This window comes from Perognathus longimembris, chromosome 23 (genome assembly GCF_023159225.1).
Source record: "Perognathus longimembris pacificus isolate PPM17 chromosome 23, ASM2315922v1, whole genome shotgun sequence".
NCBI lineage: Eukaryota > Metazoa > Chordata > Mammalia > Rodentia > Heteromyidae > Perognathus > Perognathus longimembris.
In genome coordinates, this window is record NC_063183.1 from 33,714,975 (window position 1) to 33,739,140 (window position 24,166).

The 24,166-nt window shown below is 44.4% G+C and overlaps 1 protein-coding gene across 1 annotated transcript; it reads right to left on the reverse strand.

Annotated features, from left to right (window-relative positions):
- Positions 1-2,098: 2,098 nt before the first annotated feature.
- LOC125340995 (transmembrane and coiled-coil domain-containing protein 5A-like) lies at positions 2,099-13,522 on the reverse strand. The gene is made up of 11 exons (XM_048332966.1): positions 13,488-13,522; positions 12,546-12,698; positions 11,974-12,100; positions 11,581-11,631; positions 10,798-10,869; positions 8,824-8,880; positions 8,330-8,389; positions 7,844-7,908; positions 6,599-6,656; positions 4,556-4,596; positions 2,099-2,297 (listed from the first exon to the last, which is right to left on the reverse strand). Exons 1-11 carry the CDS (start codon positions 13,520-13,522, stop codon positions 2,099-2,101), a joined length of 918 nt encoding a protein of 305 aa, XP_048188923.1.
- Between the last annotated feature and the right edge of the window lie 10,644 nt (positions 13,523-24,166).

The following is a 24,166-nucleotide window of genomic DNA, read 5'->3' on the forward strand; positions in this document are numbered from 1 at the left end:
GGAAGAGAGAGAATAGTGCTCAGAGGGAAGTTGAATACATCCTACTAATGAACCGTGAGTGCACAGAGTTCAGTGACTTCAATTGGAAAAATAAAAGATTACCCTGAGTTTGTGCAGTTCCTAACAGTGCTGTGCTCAACAGAACTAAGGAAACCTGATTCACGGCATGGTTCTTTTCCTGAGCTCTTTGCCATACTTCCTGCCTCTCAGTCTATGACATGATCATTTTTGCTGGTAGGAAGACATATTGAGTGAGCTATGGCTTTAGTTCAGTTGCTAGTGTTTAATGATTAGACGGATGTCTGCCTGCTTTTGCTGGCACGGCATTTTCCCCCTTCACTGGAAACTCAACCTCTTCCCCGATGAGAAACACCTGACTCCTTTATGCCATCACCTCACATGACAGGCTGACCAGTGAGCACGCCTGTCTTTTTGGTCACATGAGAGGAGGCTGACCAGTCAGTGCTCCTGTCTGTTCGGTCACATGAGAGGCTGGCCAGTCAGCACGCCTGTCTGTTTGATCACATGACAGGCCGACCAGTCAGCACGCCTGTCTTTTTGGCCCCAGTGACTATGGGGCAGGTGTAGGTAGTTAAACTCAGCCACTTTGCCTCTCTGGGTTTTGCTGCTGGAGCCATTGGACAAGACCAGTCCTGCTGATCTGTTAGTGTGGGATTCAGCCTGTTTGTAGCCATCTTGCCACTAAAAGAGAATGCCCATTCAGAGAGGAGAAAGGGAGATGAAACCCCATGTTAATTTAAGGCTTCTGGATCTACTTTGCCTGAAACTCCAAATCTATTTCATTAATGGAAGAATTTTTTGTTTTGTTTTGTTTTCTGAGATGGGTTCTTGCTGGCCTTGAACTTAGGATTCCCCTGCCTCAGTCTACTGAGGAACTGGGATTATAGACATGTGCTGCCAGACTAGTCACTTTTTTTTTTTTTTTTGCCAGTCCTGGGCCTTGAGCTCAGGGCCTGAGCACTGTCCCTGACTTCTTTTTGCTCAAGGCTAGCACTCTGCCACTTGAGCCACAGCACCACTTCTGGCTTTTTTCTATATATGTGGTGCTGAGGAATCGAACCCAGGGCTTCATGTATACGAGACAAGCTCTCTACCACTAAGCCACATTCCCAGCCCAAAAGCAACTATTTTTTTGCCATCCTGGGCCTTTGAACTCAGGACTTGAGCACTGTCCCTGGCTTCTTTTTGCTCAAGGCTAGCACTCTACCATTTGAGCCACAGCACCACTTCCCGCCTTTTCTGTTTATGTGGTGCCGAGGAATCGAACCCAGAGCTTCGTGCATGCAAGGTGAGCACTTTACCACTAAACCACATTCCTATCCCCCTCACTTTATCTTTTAGTTACATGAGGCATACACATACATATACATGTATATATATGTATACACACACACACACACACACAAAGCTTAAGCCAGGCTTATATGTTCTAGTTTAAGTAGTGAGCAGTATTCTCCATTTCAGTCATTTAGTCTTTTTAGAGTTTTAAGATTCAGTGGAATTATTGATCAAATAGTTTTTTTTTTTTTTTTTGATTTAGCGTGTGTGGCAGGAGGGAGTTCTGAGGTTTGAACTCAGGGCCTTGCACTTGCTTGGCAGATGCGATGGTTACCAGGTGAGCTGCCCTCCAGCCCCTCCAGCCCCTTTTGCTTTCCTTTTTGAATAAGGTCTCGGGATTATGCCCTGGTGTGGGGGCTGCTTTCTGCTGTGGCTGCGGTGCGCGTGCCCAGCTTTCCTTGTTCAACGCCGCGCCGTGTGGACTTTCTCCACCGTCCTCCTCATCTCTACCTCCTGCATAGCCAGGGCTCCAGAGGTGAGCCACTGTGAGCAACTCTAACTTGGCTTAGCATCTTTCCGATGTCAAAATCTTCCAGGTTCGATTATTGTGGGGTTCGCTTGGGCTTATCCACATAGCTTGCTGACAGCTTTTTATTAAGCAAGCTTCATGTTGGGAATAAGACCGAGGAGCAAGAAAGTGGTCTAGTGGGCACACCTCCAGGGAAGAAGCTGAGGCCCCAGCGCCACCGCCTCCCACCCTCAGTCTTCGGTCCCACTCGCCTCCTGTTCCGGCTGAGCGTCAGTGGGGTAACACGCCCTCCGTCTCAAGCGTGAGCGACGGGCAGAGGGAACATCTGAGCCTCCACAGGAGGTTCCTGCTCAGGATCTTGGGCAGTATGTTGACCAGGATATCCGGATTTATGAAAATTAGGTGGAAGACTAGATATCCCAGCAGCCTTGTGAAAAACAGAGTGGTCGAAAAGAGAGTACGGAAAATCCTAAGAGAAAGATGAGAAGCTGTTAGTGGTGAGGACGCGAACTCTAAGCCCTTCCTAACTACACATTTGGCTCCTTCTTGGCATCAGTGTCTCCCACTAAACGTGGCTGCTTTGCCCAGTCTCCTCTTTCATAGCATAGTTTAATTTTTTTTGGTAGTACTTAACCACTCTGTAAAGCCCAGGCTCTTGTACATGCTAGGCAAGTACTAAATTATGTCCTTAGCCATTATTTCTCTGTTTCAACAGGCTCAGTATGTAGCTTAGCTCCCCTAGTACTGGATTGCAGGCATGTGCCACCATGCCTGGTTATTTATTTTTGTTGTAAATTTAATTTTTCTCTTGGTAGATTGTTTTTCAAAGTAATTGCATCAAGTTATACCTCACTAGCACAGTAGTTCTGTGCCACATTCTTCTCCAACACTTGATAGTATCAAGAGAAGTTTGCTAGTCAAATGAGGATAAAATATCTCATCTGGGCTCCATTTGCATGGCCTTGAGGACCAGTGTTACTGAACACCTGATTATAGGTTTTTTGGCCTTCTGTGTTTTCTTTCGTCCACTTATCTAGTACAGGCTTTTTCACTTTATTCAATTCTACACAATTAACTTTTGGGGAAATTGAAACTGAATTGAACCTATGTTCATGGCATTTCTCTTATTTCATCTCTATGACTATCTTGATTTTTTTTTTATTAATTGATGAGTTACTTAGCTTCTTTAAAATGTTTAACCTGCAATCCCCATACAACAACGACAACAATAGTAATAATAATTTAAAAAAACAATGTGCACAAGCATATTTTCCTATCCCAGCAATACTGGCTGCGTCTGCCTCAGGTTAGATGTCCCACGGATCCCCATTTACCCGACAGAAACAGCCCCTTCCCCAGCAGCTCTCTCCAGTGGCCGCTCTGTGGCTGGTCTCCATGGCAGGAGCCATTCTAGTACATCATCATCCTGGTCAGAATTAGAATCAGAGCTCTTGACAAATCTTCGTCTACCGCTCAACCTGAAACCAAATCCTCTTTGGAGGAGAGGTTCTGGGATGAGAAGGTTCTGGAAGTATGTTCTCAGGGAAGATCCCAGGGACAGCCTACTTTTCATCTTGACGTTACCCCACAGGAAGATGGTGTCTTTGGTCAGGTTCCCTTGGGGCAGCAACTCACATTGAGGCAGGAAATCCTTATCCTGGGCAGTTGCATGCCAGGCTCTGGAGTTCCAGAGGAACAGAGGCGTTTTGGTGGTTGTGCTAGTTGCAGAAATGGCAATGTAGGGATATTGGACTGTGCAACACCTTACTTACGTGGTATAAAAGGTATTCTCCTTGAGAAAAATTTCCAGACAATTGGAGCTGACCTTTAAGCCCCAATAAATTTAACCATTTTGATGGAACCCTTTCTAAACCATATTTCATACCACTTTGAACATGTGTTTCTTTATGCTTCTTAAACAGATCATAGGGAATGTAATTTGACCTTTTTCTTGAAAACGTAGGAGCTTCATGAATACCAATTTCACTTTGCTATCACATCATTCTCTTGAGACTATTATCCACTCAGGTGTTCAAATCTTTGAGTTCTTACTTGGCTTAACATGTAATTTTTTTCCTAGCAATTTTCACATGCTGGCCATGATTTGGTTCTCCTTCTCTTGTCCTGTCTGCCCTTGGGTGGCGCTGTGCTTCTAGCTTGGACTCCCCTCCTCCATTCCTAGTCTGCCCGCGCCATGGGGAAACTGCATACGTGAAGCGAATTCTAATTGTTAAAGGGAGAAGCATACCGTTTTCTACCTTCTCTCACGTGACCAGATCCCTGTTGCTCCTTACTTGAGGCTTTTAGTTTCAAATTCCAGAAAGCTGATATTATTGATATACTTTGGACAAGGACATCATAGCTCTAGAACTGAGATACATGGTGACTGTAGCTTGCTGGCTTAAGTGTGTGTGTGTGTGCACATGCTTGTGTGCAGGAGCCATGTGTGCATGTGTGTGTAAATGGGTGTGGTGTGTGTGCATGCTTATGTGCATCTGTGGATGTGGATGTGGGTGTGGTGTATACTTGCGTGCATCGGTGAATGTGTGTGGTGTGTGCACGTTCATGTGTGCATCTGTGTGCATGTATGTGAGTGTGTATATGTGTGTGTGTGTGCATGATTGCGCATGCTCCAAGGCTCTCCTCGTCTGTGGCTGGCTTCTCTGTTGCGATGGCCAGGTAGAGTGCTGGTTTCTTAGGAAGTTACCTTGACGATACTTTGCTTACCTTTTACCCAACAACGTGGACTTTTTTAGAATAGAATTATACTATAAGAAAAAGAAAGGGTATTGATAAATAAGCAATTTCTGGAAGTTATCATTGACATATGATATTCAGCGACGCATTAACAAAATGTAACATTTACATAACATCTCACAGATTCTTTTCGTAGGTACAGCAGATGTCATCTCACAGATCAAGGTTTTAACCTATCATGGCTATTACACTAATTATTGTAGTAGAAGTACTGGGGTTTCGCCTCGGTGCTCTGTACTTGCCAGCCGAGCCCTCCGCTATTGGAACCACACCTTTAGCCCTGTTTCCACTTCTTTTTCAGGTAAGGTCTCCCTTTTTGCCTGGGGCTGGCTGGGACTCCGACTCCTCCAGAGCAGCTTGGAGCTTATTTATTGAAAATGGGATCTGGCTTAGGTAGGGCTGGTCTGATCCGTACCTCCCCCACTCCGGCGTGGGCCTCGGTGCCTGGCTGGTTATCGGCTCTTCCAGATAGGGTCTTACTCTGCAGTTGAGAATGGCCATATGCTGGCCCCTCCTGGCCCCTGCCTCTCCAGGGCTGGCTGACAAGTCTGCACCTCCCTCCTGGGCCCCTACGACTACTAAAGCCATCGTGCTGTACAATATAATGCAGCCAGTAAGCGGCTCAATGGCATTTCCAGGCCCGTTCAGGACACGGGATCTTTTGCCTTTATATTTTTGCTCTCTAGAGAAGTGGTTAGGCTGTGAGAGCCACACAAGCATATCCTAAGAGACAAGTTTTAAAAGCAATAAAAATCTGACTGTGAGGAGTCTTGATTTCTGTTTGTTTTGTTTTTCACTCACTGGCTGGCACTCTACCAACTGAGCCCAGGAGTCCTGATTTCTGTGACATCACTCTCCCAAATTATTTTCAGTTATTTATTGTCTTTTTAACTTGTGCATGTGATCAAAAGAAAGAGCAGCTGGGTGCTAGTGGTTCACAGTTGTAATCCTAGCTATAGAGAAGGCTGAGATATGAGGATTGCAGTTCAAGGCCAGCCTAGGAACAGAAATCCAAGACTCATCTCCAGTTAACAGCAAAAAGCCAGAACCAGAGGTGTGGTTCAAATGGCAGAGTCCCATCCTTCACTGAAAAAACAAAAGGAAGAAAAAGTGTGATATAGTTGGTGGAGCAGGCTAAGCCTGGTTCTACAAAGCTGGGTCCAGTTAAATTTAGGAGTCTAGGAATTTAGGAATTTAGGAATGACTTGTTCAGAACCAGGATATGTTCTAACATATACTCAGACATCTGGGTGATGTCTGGATATGGGGCAATGCTTTTATGTTTTCTTTTAAAGAAGAGATGAGTTCTTTTTCCTGAGGTTATTGAGACTCTCTTAACTTATATATATATATAGGATTTCCAGTGATGTAAAGCCAGTGTACGTCATAAAATGAGAACCCAGCAGAAGTTTTTCTCTTAAGGCAGGGTGTGAGATGCCACGTGACACCGAGCCAGCCGCAAGGACAGGGGCTCTGCACCAGAAAGGGGTGCGTGTGAACTGCTGACTTCACGATGCTGACTGTGGGGAGATGCTGAATTGTATCATGAACGAGCAATGGCTTTCCATGGTGTAGCTCATGGGCCAACTGCAATTAAGTGATGGCAGGTATCTGGTGCTCTGTGAAACGTTGGAGACGGTGTTGGGACGAATAGGAAAGAGTATTGTGGTTGCAGGAGAAGGCAGAGGAGGGCGGGGTGGTGTGGCGGCCAGGTCTCCGCCTCTTTCTATAGCATATACTCCATTAGTGATCCTTTTCTACTTAGAGTTGCAACTCTTAAGACTTAGAGTAGTTGCTCGGGGTGACTTTTATTTGCATGGGTGGAAGAACGGCAAGTGGACTGTCTCTCAGCATCTTTTTCTCTCCTGTTGCTTATAGTTAGATTCCTTGGAATTAAGGCTGGCAGTTCTTGGAACATGCACACAGGAAGACTGGCTATCTACATAGTGGTGTGTAGCTTTTAAAACGTCTTTGAGAGGCTGAGAAGGACTGAAGAGAGAACGAAGTGCTCACCTTGTGATCTTGGCTGTCTTGAGTATTTCTCATAGATTCCATGCTTAAGACTTTTGACCTATGAGGAAAAGAACCAGGAAAGAGATTGAGCAAAGCATTTAAGCACTCGTGCTACGGGAGGACTGCTTCAATATTGGGGCTAGTTCAGTATTGTAGTCAGCATGGCTAATTTAACTTAATTAATTAAACCAAAACTTTAGTTCCTCGGTTATACTGGCCATCTTTTGAATGTGCTTAGTTGTCATCTGTGGCTACCTGTTGCCTAGCACAGAGTGTTCTATTAGGCAGCTCTGTTCGAGAACCACCTAATGACAGACTTTAGAAACAAGGACCTCCGTGCTCTGGGACCCCGGCTCCTAGGCCACCATCCTCACGGTACATCTTAGAGACCCGTGCAGTTTGGGCCTTTTGTTCTTGATCTAAACATTCCCAGATATTTAATAAATAGAAATACTTTTGGACTGAGTTACTATTACACTTATAAAGAGGGTAAAAAATAGGGCTGAGTTTTTTCATTTTGGATTGACAGCATTTACGTTCTTGACAAACAGGAATTGGGGGGATGGATTTTCCTTTATCACTTGTAATTTTTAATGTTCCTCATTAAATGCCCCTTATGGTGCTGGGTTTCATCCTGTGTTAACTGTAGTGTACTTAGAGGAGAGCTTCAGGCCTATCCTGTGTAGTTGTGTACCTGTGGATTTAGGAGACATGAGATGATATTAATTTTAAGGTCTTTCTTTGAAATATAAGGGAATCCACTTACCAAAGTGATTGTACACAAATACTTTTAAAAATTTTTGGACTCAGGGCCTGAGCACTGTCCCTGGCTTCTTTTTGCTCAAGGCTAGCACTCTGCCACTTGAGCCACAGCGCCACTTCTGGCCATTTTCTATATATGTGGTGCTGGGGAATCGAACCCAAGGCTTCATGTATATGAGGTAAGCACTCTTGCCACTAGGCCATATCCCCAGCCCAAAAATACATGTTTTATAGTACAAGCCAAATAACAATGTGATGAGATTATGAAGGGAGATAGGTTTCTATAGCCCCTTAAGACTGGAATTTTAAAGTTGGCATGGTCTAGCAGGGCTAAAGCAGATCGTAAGGGGAGAGAGGAAAGATGGGGTGCTGGGCCCATTTGGTTCCAGAGAGGAACTTGGCTGGGTGCCTGAGCTGCGTCCGACTCAGGCTGCGATGGGGTTACCAGTAAGCCAGGCTGGCTGTTCCTCTGCCAAAGCTCACATTTCTCTCTCAAGGAGTTGGGTCTCCAGTTCTTCTTCTATTCTTCTCAAAGTCTCTTGGTACTTCTTCAAAGACAAGGGAAGTTAGAGTTACGACTTAGATACTTGATGATTTTCCTAAGCGGATGAGTGCTTCTTATGCCCCCGTGGGATTGTTTGGTACTCCTACCATCACTTCCTACTTTGAGAGACCCCCCACCGCCACCGCCACCACCGTTCCTGGTTTCCCACTACACTTCAGCTCTGGCTGGCTTCTCCAGGGTCAGTAGAGTGAAAATTAGCAGAAGTGCTCGTCATTAATCTAAGAACACAAGGGCACCAAGGAACAGAAAAGTGACTCTGGGGGTGGGGGTGCTGATGACCTCGAAATCTCCACTCTCCCATGCTGGAGAGTTGAAATCCTAGCTGGCACCCCGTGAGCTACCTGGTTTCCTTCCATCCTGCATCTTAGCCAGCCCCTGGCGGTCCATTGTCTGAGGAGCTGTACCTTTATGCAGAGGGCTTGGTCTTCACAGAGCTGGGTCACAAACTCATAGTCTTGCATTACCTGGGAAAACAACATGGGCCTTACATTTCTCTCGGTAAATTGTTCCAGAACAGGAGTGTAACCTATGTCACAGATCACCAGCATGGTTTTAATTGTTCTAAATGCTCTTGGTTGTACATCTGAATTCATCTCATTTTTTTCCAGATAAATACACCCTAGTTTACAGCATAAATAGGAATTATTTGGTGGCAGTTGGAGGTGGGACAGATACTAACATATAGAAGAAACGGATGATAGACTGGATTTACATGGAATGAATTAAAGTGAAGGCGCTCAGGGGATCATACCCACATTCCCTTTCTTACCCTGTCCTAGGCTCCATGATGTTCCTGAGTCGGGAATATACATTAGTCATTTGAGGAACGTACTGGAACTGGCTTAGGATCACATTTCCCTTTCTTGGGGGAGACATATCGGTAGTCAGACCATGTTACCTTGATTAGCTCCTTCTCTTGCTCTGCACAGGACGTTTCCAGCTGCTGAAGCTGAACCTGCCGGAAGGAAGTGAGGTGGGTAACGGAGTGCAGAGTGCCGAAGGGCACGGGTTGGTGCGCTCCCTCCCAGCCCGTCTCACAGGCTGCGGGAGAGCATCCGGCACAGTTTCAGATGTTGGTGGAGGAGTGAAGCTGCCCACTGCCCCCTGCAGGTGCGTGACAGTGTTCTACACTGAACATCTGTCTGCTGCTGCCTGTACCCCTGAGCTTCAGTTTTTTGCCTCCTTCTCATATTAAGCCATTTCCAACTGGAAATTAATATTGAAAAACGTTTTAATGAAGTCAATTTGACTGGATAGCTTTTGCTCACTCTGTCTTTTTTGGTTGAACTTGGTGCCTGATATTTCCTCTCATTTGGTAGTACTCTACCAACTGAGCCACACCTCCAACCCTGTGCTCACTCTTTTATGCTTCCCGTATTCCTTTTTCTCTCTTTCACTAAGTATTTGATGAAAGACTACTCTGTATCATTGCTGCTGGACTGAAGTCCTGAGGCTATTGTGGGAAACAGAACTGACTGATCTTCTTATTCAGATGATATTTTGTCAGGAGATTCAACAAAGGAGCATGACAATGTTGTGCTCCATATCTGACACCAAGCAAATAAAAACGTGATGCTTGAGTTGGAATCAAAGTAATCAATATCACCCAAATGGAGATTCAGAAGGAGCATGGTCCATGGGAATTTACTGTCCGGAAACAGCATGCGGAGGCAGAAGAGGCCAGCAGGAAGAAGAAAAGGAGGGAAAGGCCATCTAAGAATAGATTGTGTATGGCCTCACAGCTCCGAGAAGGGATTTGTTTCTTCATTCTAACCTTACTAAGAAACCAAGAATGGGTTTGAAGTATGAACTTACAATCCGATTCATGAGTTAAAAAAACAACACCACTTTTTTTGGTGCCTGTCTTGGGGCTTGAATTCAGGGCTTGGGTGCCGTCCCCGAGCTTTTTTTACTCAAGGCTAGCTCTCTACCACTTGAGCCACAGCTCCACTTCTGTCTTTTCTGCTTATTAACTGGAGATAAGAGTTTCATGGGTGTTTCTGACCAGGCCGGCTTCACACCTCAATCTTCATATCTCAGCCACCTAAGTAGCTAGGATTACAGATGAGAGCCACTAGTGCCTGGATTCTGCTCCTATATTTAATGTGGACATTTCTTCAGAGGCTTCACACATAGAAAGCATGGGTTCTAGGAGTTAAGGACAAATAATGCAATTCTGGAGAAACGGCTAAGATTGTACAATTAATTTGTGTGAATAATGTTCAAAGAGATTTATTTGCTTTCTGAATAAAAAAGGTCTCTAATTCTTATTTTTGGTCAGATGAATTGTGGTTCTTAGCTCTGGAATATAATTAAGAGAAACACTAAACCTTGTCATATGATAAGGAAGGAGAGGTCGTTAAATACTCGAGTGACTAATTGAATGAATCCTTATATTGGGCATTTAAATTGCTTAACACCCAGCAGACTTACAAGTGCTAACTCTTCCTTTATGAACTCGCATGTGTGTTTTAGCCAAGCTTTTAAATAACAACTTTAAAATTATGTGACTTTGTAAAGGTTTAACCATAGAATAAAAGAAATAATTTTTTATATACAATCTTATTTAATCCTGTAACTGAGACTGAGAGGGGATAATTTAATAGCTCAGGCTCACATACCAAGTTAAATGCTGGAGCCAAGGTTTAAATGGGGTGCAACTACCTTTGGTATTATACAGGATTTGTGCGCTCCTCTGCCAGATAGCAGAAAGAACAAAAAGTCTTGTTCAGAATGAAGTTCTTCACTAAGGGAAAAGAAAGTTCACTATTCAGTGGCTCAAGCTTATGCTTGATAGAGGGGAAATAATTTCCCCAAACCTTGGCAGTTGCTTCCTACTTGACAACTCCATCGGGACTGCATTGCTATTTACCTTTGACTCTTCTGGGATTCTGTCCAGATTGCCTTGTTCAAACTTGGTTATCTTCTGTGACTTCCTCGTAAGCTACAGTTCCAAATAAAAACATACATTAAAGAAATCAATGTAAACAGAAAGATCCTCTGGTGTGTGTGAACTACACTGTGGCTTGATGAAAACGTTTGGGAGATGGTTGTTGGAGAGGCACCCAGTGCCTCGTGGAAACCTGTCCTTCCTCTCCTTACTAGTTCTGTCCCCAGAGACGGAGGGCGGAGGGCAGGGGCACTCCTGCAAAGCCCTCGTTCATGCCGGGCCACCGAGGGCACTGCAGCCTGAGGAGCTGAGGTACAGAATGTGACTAGACAAGGAAAAGGTGATTAAGTGATTCAAGTGTGTGTGTGTGTGTGTGTGTGTGTGTGTGTGTGTGTCTGTGTGTCTGTGTGTCTCTATGTGTGTTTTAAAGTCTGTTGAAAGTAAAATTAACTTAACCTGTCACTGTAGAGGTCCCAGTCAATCACTTGGACTAGAGTACCTGTTGGAATACTTTTTCTTGTGATGAAATAAAGAACCCATGGTGTCATTACACAGACCAGTCACTCTTTCTACCTCAAGCTTGCAGACAAAATTAATGGCATTGAGATCACAAGCTTCAGCTTGGGAAAAATAGGCCAGAGAGCAGAGCCCACTCCCGAGTTCAGGCTTCTTTGATACATGCTCTCCTTCATGACCCTTCCTCCTCCCTCCCCTCTTTGTACGTGAGGGTGCTGAGAGGGCTCTGGGGAACAGGGCCCCACCCACCTTTCTCTGAAGTTCTGTTATACCGTGGACCAGCATCTCTCTCTTCCTTTCCTAGGGAGAGAAAGAAGCAGTGCTGTCTGCATCAGTCTGCCTTCATCTGTTCTCATCCTGCGGGTGGCTGTCGCCGCAGCAGTTTTCTTGCAGCTATTAGATCTCACTTACATAACGGAAGCAGGTCTTGTGACGCGTCCACTGGTGAAGTGCATGTTAACCGGGAACAGAGCTGCATTAGCAAAGAACCCATGCCCTCCACACATATGCGGCCATGTGGGACACATGGCATCCTGACCTTGGAGTTGGCTATACGTGAATCAAAAGATTCGCTCTCTGACCATGGATGGGGACCAGAGAGGAATGAATGCTAAGCAGTGACTTCCCCATGTTCTCGCTTACCAGTCTGGCTGTTTCTTCTTCCAGCTCCTGCAAGGCTGCTTCCTTTTCCAGCAGGGAGCAGTTTTCCCTCTCCCACTCCTCCTCCTCCTCTGCTGGGTCTCCAGTCTGGGTGATTTCACTTTCCAGCCTGGATGATACAAGCAAGCACTCTGTGAGGACCTGGGATTGGCAGTGAACTGATGACACAGGGCCACCTGGTAGAAGCGAACCTCAGTGGTCGTGCCTGTGTGTGTGTGTGCGCGTCCCTGCGCGCGAGTCTCAGGTAAGAAGTCTTTCTTTACTGGATCCATAGAATCGGATCCCTTCCAAGGCCCGGAAAGGAAGATCTGATTTTCTATTATAAACCCCGAAGTTCTCTCAACTCAGGCAAACCAATTTCAAAGAAACTTGTTTAAAACTTGATATTTTGGTGTTCTGGCCACAGAGTACTGCCAAAGAACAGAGGAGATTTTCTTTCTTTCTTTTTTTTCTATACATGATGTACTTTTCTAGAGTCTCTTCTTTTCCTCCACCCTCTTTGTTTGGGGTTGAGAATTTCCCCGAAGAATTTTCTTGTATTTCCCCAGACTCACCTCTGGATCGCACTTTCTTTCTCTTGGATTTTGAGAAGGAGTTCCTGGTTTGCTTCATCTATTCTCTGCATATCCTTTTCGAGGTCCATGTTCAAGCTGATAATGTTCTTCTTTGACTGGGCCAATCTTAAGATCTGACCTATTTTTTCTGGCCTATCGAATCAGCCCAACAATAAGCAGGGCCAGTTATTTCCAGAGCAAGATCCCTGGGCCAAGGGGGCTATCTGACAGACATGGAATTGATTAAACCTGCTTTCTGAGAACATGCTTTTCCTTCCTCACTCTTGAAAACTGGTATTTCTTAATCATGCATATCATTTTGTCAATGATCCTCAACTCGGCAAGGGACAGCTTTTCCAGACTGTCTCTTCCCAAATGTACAGGTAATATTGCATCTCTACTCTGGCTTCATAAGCAGCTTTGCTTCCTTAAATAGTCTCTACCATTGGAGAGGATTGTTTCCCTTGGCAACTGCTTTGCAAATTGTTCTCAGAACCTATGTGTGTAATACTTCTATTATTTTTTTTTTATCACTTCTGCTTTGTTGTAGCATTATGTAGAGCAAAAGTTTTCATGAGCATGTTAGGGCTTACATCTTAAAAATGAGAGGCTTACAGTAATAAAATTTCCTTTTTCTTATATTTAAGTAAACTCATTGGTTTGTCTTTGAAGTTGTTATAGGGTAATAAGGCTCAGGGACTTTTGCTTTGTTTAGGAGTGGAGCACCATATTGGAAGATAAAGTCCTGTTTTGAATGGGTTAGTTTAGGTGAGAAATTCATAATAGTTTTTCTTTGTAGAGGGCTGGAGTGCCTGGGAAGGGGCAGAGGGGGATGAGTAGATGGAGATAGGAGGGAGACGGAGACCAGAAGACAGTGAAGGTAGAAGCAGACGTACTGTCATCTGGCTCCTGGGTGTGGGTAGCATCATCATGATTACTTACTCATAATCTAGCTCGTCTTCCTTGTGTTCTTCCATCGTAGATGCCCTAAAATACCAGTAGAGATGTATCTATGAATGGAGATATGAGTCCATTTGTGAGGTACAGAAGTCTCCCCAAATACAAAAGAACTGCTTTCCTTTCTCTAATTCCCCATTTTGGACATGCCCAAACCCAGCCTTCCATTTGGCCCCAATCTGTTCTGCCTCAAGGCAGGGGACAGTGAGGATGAAGAAGGAATACTGGAAAAGTCACTGTCCTGTGGAGCAGAAACATACAGAGATTGTTCCCCCATACAAATCAACTGGGAATTTGACAAGGGAAGAGGAAGAAACAGAAGTTATCAGTTACTCCCAAGTCCTTTCTTTTTGTGCAGTTGCTTTCCTTAAGGCTCCCAGGGTCTCTATGTCTGCCTCTCATTTCCCGAGATACCATCTCTGCTCTCTAGCCTAGCCTTTGCAAGCCAGTCAGCAGACTCATTGGCCTTACACGGGGGGCTCAGAAAACCAAGCTGTCCCTTTCCCTGGTCATTTCTCTTGTTTCCATTTCTTCTCTAGACTCTACCTCTCCTCTGATGTGTTCTTGCCTTCCTGGTCCTGCCCTAGTCAACTAGCTTCTGAAGAGTCCACTCCTTCCTCAGTAAAACCATCCCATAGAATCTTGGAGCATTCTGAGGGCTGGGACTCTGCTATTGACACCGGGTGGGGCAGCATGTCACAGTGGGGGGTGGGGGAGGGGAGTGACAATGGTTTCTCGTCATCTCTGCAGAGTTGGCACCTCTTTGGGTGTGTGGGCTTCTTGGCCAAGGCTGCCCTAAGTAGGAAAAGCTTCAGCGGGTCTGGTTTCTGAGCAGAACAGAGGGGCAGCCTTCCAAACCATTTTTCTGGTGGTCAAGGTTGCCTTCCTGCCCCAGTGTTACTGAAGTGGGAATCTGGATCTTTTGGCTGATCCCACTGATCTTGTCTGTACCCGGCAAATTATAAACTCATTTAACAAATACGAAGAGCACTTGTGTTAGACATGTTCTAAGAACTAGGGAAATAGAGTCAATGAAACAGCCCTAAATGTTTTCCCTCACCGAGTTTACTTATTAAGGGTTTTTTTTTTTTTAAGGAATATAGTACGGACATGAACAAAATAAGTTCATTTTTTTTTACATTCCATTATTGCTTTCTTTTTCTTTAAAAAAATTTTGCTTTATTGTCAAAGCGAAGTACAGAGGGGTTACAGTTTCATATGTAATGCAGTGAGTACATTTCTTGTTCAACTTACCTCCTCCCTCGAGTTCATTTATTTTATATGATAAAAGAATGTGATGAAGAAACAAATAGGTGAAGAGAGCAAGAAGAAAGGCTGTGTGTGTGTGTGTGTGTGTGTGTGTGTCTTTGTATAGGTTTTTACAGTTTTAAATCGAGTGGTATAGAGAAAGTGGTTGAGTCTACCCTGGCTTGGAAGTGGGGGTAGTGTAGATGTGTGTGAAGAGGCTTGCTGGTCAGAAGGAGTCCTTGGATTTTGAAGAACTAGATTCAGCCATTTCTCCTGCAAAAATTCAGACTTACATAGTTTTCCCTGCACCTGTCACCATATGTATCATACATACATGCAGAAGCTCAGACATGCTTAGCTCTCTCCGAGCCTGCCCCTATCCTGATGCCCAGCCAAGCTTTGGCAAGGGAGAATCTCCCTAAAAGACTGAGCAATTACCTACAACTGCTTTTTAAAATGGGAACCATCTGCAATAGCTTACACTGCTCCACCAGGTCTTTTCTTGTCATCTTTGGGAAAGATCTGTTACAGTTATACCTGAATGTGTGTGGCCAGACTCTATCTATTTGGGACTTCTTGTCTTTGAGTCACAGAAAGCTGTGAAGTTTTAGATCTCTACTTAAGGACCAAGTTGAGATTTGTGGACCAGAGTGACTTCTCAACATGCTGTAGTTTCTAACCAACTATTTGTAAAATTAATGGCCTCTGATGACCCCCATTACCATCTCCCTTCTCTCTGAAAGAAGGCATTTCATTGCTTTATGAAGCTGTACACAGAAGAGTAATTAAGTAACAATTCAGGCCAATGGCCTCTCCCAGGAATGAATGGTAGGGATAGTTCATTAACCCCAGCTGGTTACAGCTTCTCTAGGAAATGCCCGGGGCCAAGGTTATCCACTGTTAATAGATTGGACAGGGACTTTAACTGGGATAAAAATAAAGCTCTGTCTCCTTCCTGGGGAGCTTTTCTCCTTGAGGGGCTACCAAAGGCAAGCCTGAAGAACAGCAGAACCCCGGGTTGGGCCTGGTGTGGCACTGGACAGCAGATTGCTACCAGAGAGAATTGTTAAATCAAGGCAAAACAAGGCCTTTGGGGCAAATTAAGGTCTTTGATCTAAACCTTCCTGCAGGTTAGGAGATGGCTTAATTAATGCCCTCTGTAGTTTCAGAGCAGCTGTTTTCCTTGTTAATTTCTCTGTGTCCTATCTTGTCCTGTGCTGAACAGTCTATGAGGACCATTTTGCTTTTGACTTGGTGGGGTCACCCGCCCTGTTTCCAGGCTGGACCTGGTAGCTCTCTTTGCGGGGTCCTGGCCCTTTTTGCTGTGTAGAGATTGGCCAAGCCCACAGGATTCCTGACGCTTCCCTGCTCTCCCGGTGCTGCTTGGGAGGGATGGACAGCAACCTCCATTTGCCTTCCTGTCTTCTCTTGGAATCCCACATGCAAAATTATCTTGGATGTTTGTAGAAGTGAACCTTAGCCAGGTGAGGCTAGAATCTTATTTTAGCTTAATTGTTCTTTATGTACAGATTAAAACCCCTTAATACTTATGTGTTTTTCTATTTTTAGTGACTATTTTGAACAAACTTTAGGCTGATAACATCCATTTGAATTTCCTCTCAGAATATTTTTCCTCTAGAAAGCACAGAAGCAGAAACTTGGACGACATTGAAATATGTATGTGTGTGAGAGTGTGGGGAGGGGGTTAGGAGAGAGGGAAAGAGGAGGAAGAGGGGAAGAAAGACACACACACACACACACACACACTCACATAGAGAGAATATACCCATTAGTTAATAGTGTCATTTGGCCTAGGCGATTTTTATTTTAATTATATATAGGTCAAAATTTGAATTTAGTTAAATTTAATATCTAATAGATTACAGAACTTCAAACTGGTAGAAGTTAAAAAATTGAGTTGTTATTACAACAATAAGTAACTAAAAAAATGAGAGTTCATGAAGAATCTTACCTCAGAGCACAACCATTTAAAAAAATGTTTTTTGTCTGTTAACCCATCCTTTATCACAGAGTAGATAGACTGTTGGACTTTCCTTTCCACTTAATATTTATATAAACATTTCCGAGATTGATAAATATTGTCTGACGTTGTCATTTAAATCACTGCACAAAATTAGGCTAAGACAGGTGTTGGTGGCTCACACCTCTAGTCCTAGCTACTCAGAAGGCTGAGACCTGAGGATTGTGGTTCAAAGCCAGCCTGGGCAGGAAAGTTTGGGCGACTGTTATCTGCAGTTAAACACAAAAGCCAGAAGGGGAGCTGTGGCTCAACTGGCAGGGTGGGTGTTAGCCTTGCACAGAAAAGCTCAAGGTCAGCCTCCAGGCCTTGAGTTCAAGAACCCAGTGCTGCACATGAGTCTGTGCACGCGTGCATGCGCACACGTGTGTGTGCACCCCCCCCGCACCGTGTTGAGTTGATAACATTCAGGTTTCTGTGCATACGTTCTCCTGAGTTGTTTGCACATCTGTCTTCAGCTAGACTTGAACATTTGGACGCAGGGGCGTGCCTGCCTTCCTCCGCTGGGCTGCATGATGCCCTGCCACGCTGGGGCAACTTAAGCATAGAAATGTCTTCCCTTCCCCTTGTGGAGACTGCTGCAGGTGTGTTTCTCCGGAGGACCCGCGCACGAGCTTCCTGTGGCCTCTGTGCCCACTCCTCTCAGAAGCGCCCCAGCCATGTGGGGTTAGGGTACTCCATACCACCGGAATTTTCCTTCATTGCCATTTTAAAGGCTCTTTTTCCAAAAACATTCCCATTTTCAAGGGCTGCAGTTAGGGTGTCACATAAGAATTCTGAAGGATGCAAGGTTGCAGCGCAGCCCCGGGTGTCTGGCACGCGCGGGGCCCTCAGCGGGCGCTGAGCCGTGGCTGAGATCAGGAACCTGCGGGCCGTCCGAGTCCCCAGAGAGGAGCCCGCGCTCAGCATGCCAGACGCCCCGGTTCCACCCGGACGCGCCCCTCCCCAGAGGACGTGTGCGCGCGCGTCCCCGAGGGGCCTCGTTCCGACTGCGCCCTGGCTTTTGGAACCCACTCTCACAAGCACCGGGTCCTTCCCGAGGGCGCTGTCCCCACGCGCACGCGCGCTCTCCCGCGAGGCCCCGTCACAGCTGCCAGCGCTTCCCCGCCGGCTCCTAGAGGGCGCTCAGCCACACCACGGCAGGGCCCTCCGAGCACCCAGTCAGGGGCCGGCATCCTTGCCCTGGGATTCCAGCCCCTGCAACGCTAAGAAATAGATGTCTTTGGTGAAGGAGCTTATGCTATTTTATTGTAACAGCCCGACTTCCCAGGTTCTCACCTTGTGCTTGTCCTGCATCCCTTTGACTAGGGTCCTAACCTTTCCTTCAGCTTCCGGGGCTGGATGAAGGCTTTGGGGATACAGCTAGAATTCTGCATTTAGTCTCTGTTCTGACCTGCCCCTTCAAGTGTGGCTCTCTGATCCTAAGTTCTTCCTCAAAGCCCGGCCCCACCTCGTCCTTCCACAGTGCTCTAAGGTCTGTGCCCAGGTCTCCAGCTTCTGTGTACTTGTTACACAAACCCCACTCTGTCATCATTTGGTCAATTTCATTGCTGCCTAACACCCACTCAGTCTCCTAGGAGCTATCTAGATCTCAAAGGCTTCCTGGGAAACCATCCAACCCTTTGCTGCCCAATCAGAGCCTTAATTTCTGCCCCTTCCAGAGGTTGTATTTCAACTTTGTTTCAGTCCCGCTTTATTGGATACATTCTTGTTGTAATGGTATTAGTGTGTTCATTGGGGGTACTTAGGATGAAGTGAAAAAAAGAGACTTCAGAATCAGATGCAGTTTGAGAAATTTATTGATGGGATGTAACCTGGTGACATTTAAGCACATACCTCATTTTAGAAAGCTATTGTCATAAATAACATGTCTTCTCAAAGACTGGGTTAAGCTACTGCTTGTAAGGAAGGGTAATTCCCTTTAAAGCTGACCTTTTTACCTCAGTGTGAATTGATTTTTGAGTCCTTGTAATATCTGATAGACTTCTTTCCTGAGAAAATGTAAATAAACAAGCAAGAAAGAGTTGAGTGTTCCTTAAGATAATTTTAGTCTTGAAGAAAACATCTCTGAGGTTCAAGTCAATATAATTATGGGATTCTAAACAGGTTTTTATAACCTCTATTGGCAAGAGATCAGTATTTTCAGGATCCATAAAGCTTTTAAGGTATCATTGATATTGAAACAATAATGACCCCAGGACAGGGTATTTCCTGGAGATTAATGACCAGCTGGGAGGGGTTGATGGCCTGAGGTGTAGCTGAGGGCCATTAACCTCAGACAGTCATTAAAGCCCAGGAAATGTCCTATGTCTAGGTCGTTATTGTTATTATAAATTGAAAATAGAAAAAAGAAACAGGCATACAGATTATTAGAAGGGTGATTCCATTTGCAATGGCTCTCACAGGGAGTGTTGTGGGAGAATTTACTCCCCCGTGCATTAGCTAACACATCTCTCAGCGTCTTCTGTCACTGCCCCCTTCAGCGGATGGCGCTTGGTGCAGGAAATCTCTGAATTCCCCAGTGCTGGAGTAGAGAGGACCCACGCATGCTTTCTTTGTAGCTGCCTTTGCGGACAGTGGCCAGGTGGATGGAGCAAACGTTGGAGGTTGCTCTGCGGCTGCTCCTGGCGGCATCCTATGTTTCCATCCACTTCCTTCCCCGAGGATCTATTGTTTTCTTCTCTTCTGGGATGTACTAAGTTTCCCACAGTTGAATTTTAAGCCCCAGACTATTTTGCTTGTGCTGATTTTCCAAGTCCTTGGGGGCAGAAGTTCATGTCATTTGCTTAGCAGTTAGTTTTGTTCTTCTGGTCAAGCTAGATATGACATCCAAATGCAATTCCTTGTTCATTTCCCAAAAAGGATGATAACTCATAACTATTTTGTGGGCCAATTAATAAGCAGTGTTAGTTTTGACTGTGGTTAATTTTCACCTTGTTTGTGTCTTACTGCATCAGATTAACATTTTTCCCCTAGGGAAAAATAATCCAAAATGGAAAAACTATCACTTTAGGCTTTCTACTATTTCTAGGATTTTATAACAAATAGCCAAAAATGTGAAATATTCAGTATAAATATTGTGAAATAGAGCCTGCCAAATTTATTTTACCTATGAGTTATAGGAAATTTCATGTACTTTAAAATGTCTGACCTGAGCACTATGTCTCCATGGCTCAGTGGAACTACCAGTTCACTTATTCAGGGCTCACAAGGCAGTTTGAGCAGTGAGTTAGATCAGCTTAAATTCATCACTAGTGAATGAATGAAAGGAAAAGGAAAAAAAATACACAGCATTTGCTTTGATAGTGCTGGCCAGAAATGTCAACTTTGTAGAAAGCCTATTATTATTATTGAATGCTAGACCACTGATATTATAAAAATGTAAGCGGGTGGCTCGTCTTCAAAAGGTTTCTTTTCTTGCTGTGATGGTGCCTGAAATTTTTATGTTACATTGGACTAAGACATAGACTACCTCAGTTTCAACACAATGCTATGTTGAGAAACAGTAGTGTTTACTTTCATCTTAGTTATTAAGCTTTCCAGACTACAATTATCCTGGAGATTGAATGCAACCAAAGTGAGAAGATTCACAAATAATAAAGGAGACATTATGGAAGTATTCCGTTTTATTTTCAAAGTCCTGTCGGTATAGTCTATAAAATCCCCCTTTCTGTCAGGGTCTCCAGAGAAGTTCACTTTCTCTTTACTAGCTGCAGAAGTCCTCTTTGGCATTATTTCATGCTGATTTTCCTCGTCTGTGCACAGGCTGTAGGATCTGTCCCGGCCACAGGGTGGCACTGCTCTTGACATGGGTGCCGTCATGCAGAAGTGTTACTGCTACCCTTGGTGATATGGATGGGAACTCTTCATCAGCCTTTTCATTTCCTTAGTGTGCCGGTCGCTTTCCCCGTTCATCTGAATAAGTCATCTCCTCACTTCCCCTTCGTCACTGCGTGTAGTGGAATCTGGCACACACCATTACAGGCATGGGTTAGAAGCTACTAGAGGTGATAATGTGATGGTGATCTTGAAACTCACTAGGATGAATTCTCTTCATATTTCACTGACAGGGAACATCCAGGCCCCCTTCTTGCAATGCTTTTGTAGTGACAGCTCTTCCCATCTAGGCCTTGCTTCTTGTTGAAGGCCCCAAAATCACCCCCGGTAGTCTTCACAGAGTATCTGGTGTGTCTGAGTTCTGTCCTTGTCAAGTGTCACTTCATAGTGACCTTTGCAGAGTTCTTCCTCAAATGACTGTTTCAGGCCATGTTTTCTTTGGCTGCTATGTGTGATACCAAGAGGCATACATATCCTGAATGTATAATTACAATATTATCTAGACAAGAGAGAAAAAGAGAATATCAGATAATGACAGCATGGCCATCCACATTGTAAATAAATATAAAGCAGTGAAAGCTACAACTAATTACATTTGTTGAGGAAGTGAGAATTAAGTTAGGTGTAGGTTGAATAGGAGACACTCATCCCTAGGAGCTCTGAGCCTTCTTAAATCTGAGCACCGTTCCTCCCACTCCGAGTGCCCGTTCCGCTGGGAAACAGATGCCTGGCCGTCGTGTGTCTTTCTTCCGGGAAGTCCCCGTGAGGGCCTGTGAGGCCGGCTTTCTGTCTCCTCAGAGCCCATGCACTCCTGAAAACATGGCAGAAAGGGACAAGTAACTTTCTAAAAAGGACTTAAAATTTCCTTTGAGTACTAACATTGTGCTTATTGTAGGCAATTTAGAAAATTCAGTGAAGAGGAAGAGGAAGAGAAGCATTCCTGAGTCACTAGTGCTGGTCACTGTGGGAATTGGGTGTAACTTCTTTCTGTTGTCTCCATGTTTTTGTAATTTTTCAAACAGTTACAATCATGTGTTAAAACAGCGTTGTTTGATTGCGTTTTGATTTTGCAGAGATAGTGAAAATATTTTGTTAATAGTTTTAAAATAACTCCTTGAAATATTTTAATAACATGAATTTTGAAGCTTTTGTATATGACAGTTTATCTGTTTTAAATCATGCCTTACAGTAGCTTTCTAAACATGGATTTTTTTGAAGATTAGAAGACTTACAGTTAGTAATTACTTAAAACTTAAGTTTTCATGAGAAATTCAGTATTTCTGAGACACAGGTATAATTTTTACAGTGATTACTAGCTCGCACATTTTACTTAAAAATCCATTTTTCTCATATATTCTTTTTTTCCTTATGCATTTTTATTAGCTCGTATTTGTCCAGAACCCTCTCCTTTTTATGGGGTGGGAGGAGCAGCCCGGAGCTTGAACTTCGGGCCTGGTGACGGTCCCTGAGGTTCTGTGCTCAAGGCTACTGCTCTGCCACTTGAGCTCCACTTATGGCTTTCTGGTGGTTAATTGGAAATAAAAGTCTCGGGGCTTTCAACCACAGTCCTCAGATCTCAGCCTTCTGAGTCGTCCATACTCTCTTTCCCCCCCTCTTTTCTCCCACCAGCCCCCCAAAAGTCACTGTTTTACATGCCTGCCGTGTTCTCTCCTTTTTTGGTCTAGATTCAATATAAAGAGAAAACATGGGATTCGTGTTTGCCGGAGTCTGGCCTATTTCATGACAAGTGGAATTATTTGTCGTGACCCGTGAGGGTACTAAAGCATTCGGTATATTGTCCAATAGTGTTGTAGAAAAGGAAGGATTGACACCGGCCCTATTGTCCTCGGCGCATACAGACGCCAGGCAAAACCACAGGCACGCACAGACCCAGACCTGCTTTGCTGTGCGGGCAGGGCAGGCCACAGGGGCGCAGCTGTGAAGAGCCCTTCGCGGGCTCAGTGAAATAGCCGCCCACTTCCTAGACCCAGGGGCTCCTTCATGAACCCCCCGCCTCCTTGCTCAGACCCCTTATAAGCCTGCTCCCGGGTCACCCCCTTACAACCTCCAAACCCGCAGGAAGGTCTGTGCCCTGCTGGCAGTAACCAGTCCTCACCTGTTAATGATCGAGTCCGGCCTATTCCTTTTCCATTCTCCTCCATTCTCGTAACACCGGAACTACCTGCACAACATGCTTCCACCTTCCACAGCTGCGCAGAGAGCCCAGTCCAGTCTCATCTTCAGTTCCGTTTCACATGACTACCATAGCTATTTTGGTAAATTTTATAGGTGAAAATGGTATCCAAGGTAGGTAGGTTTCAGTTGTATTTCCTTGATTATTAATGTGGTACATCAAACATTTTTCGTTCTTTTATTGGGTATTTAATCCGTTAAATTTTTTATTTTTTATGAGGTAAAATTCTTATTGATTTATATGAGTAATATATTTTTTCCAGAAATCATCAATTTGATGCAACATTTATACATTTATACTTTTTTTTTTCTTACTTTGAGGTTTTTTTCCTTCAGTACTGGGAATTGAACTCAGGGCCTTGTACTTGTAGGCAGGTGGTCTCTGAGCCACGCCACTAGTCCTTATTGCACTATTTCTGGGGTAGAGTCTTGGTTTATGGACAGGCCAGACTGGACTGTTATCCTCCTATTTGTCACTGAGATGACCAGCATGTACCACTACACTCAGCCATTGATTGATTGAAATGGAATCTTGAAACTTCATCCTCCTCCCCCCCCCCCGAACCTGGCCTCAGCAAGCCTCCAATGGTAGTCTCCCAATCGCTGCCCCCCAAATTATTATGGTTTTTTTTTTGTTGTTGTTACAGGAGATAAGAAGTCAATTCTAACTAGCTTAACAAAATGGAAATACACTAATTAGCTGATATGGCTGTAGGCCTGGTCACACTGCCATGAGTTTAGGGATTGAATAAGAACATCCATGTTTGCATCTTTCAGCTGGGATTTTCTTTTGACTGACCTTAGCTGGACAGTTTTTCTATCTGGGGTAGAGAGGTCAAGTGGATTCCATACTCCAGCCAGCTCTGTGTGGAGGAAGTTCTTTCTCTCAGCTCTGTAGCACAACCTGTTCACTGAGTCTCACCGACAGACAGGTGCCACGTGACTGTTCCTAACACACTCAGTCTACCTAGAGGTAGCGAATGGAAGATTGACCACCAGTATCTCAAATCTCGATTTTTGCAGGGATGAAGACAGCCTCAATTAAGCTAAGAGGAGATACTGTTTGTCCAAAGGAAAATTAAAGTACTGCTATCATAAAATTAGATGTCTGTTATATTAAAGTTTGTTCCAAGTGTCTTCCAGTACAAAGATTCAGCATTATATTGTCAAATTCAACTTTCTTCTGTAATTCTTTTCTATCTTTAAAAGTTAAAAAGCCAGAGGACTGAAAGTTATCTTTCATTTTCTCTTCACTTTTTTATGCCTTAGATTTTCATACTTTCAAGTGAACTAGGAATTAATTTTTTTTAAATCCCCAGGTTACTAATTGTTCCATTAATATTTAGTA

What these genes read in the sequence shown, in the direction of transcription:
- LOC125340995 (XM_048332966.1), bottom strand. Translation starts at nt 13,522, where the DNA reads ATGGAAGAACACAAGGAAGACGAGCTAGATTATGA. An exon ending in AAAGAAAGTGCGATCCAGAG is followed by an intron (nt 12,101 to 12,545) that starts GTGAGTCTGGGG and finishes TGTATCATCCAG; the next exon opens with GCTGGAAAGTGAAATCACCC. An exon ending in TCCACGTTGTTGGGTAAAAG is followed by an intron (nt 2,298 to 4,555) that starts GTAAGCAAAGTA and finishes TCTTTCTCTTAG; the next exon opens with GATTTTCCGTACTCTCTTTT.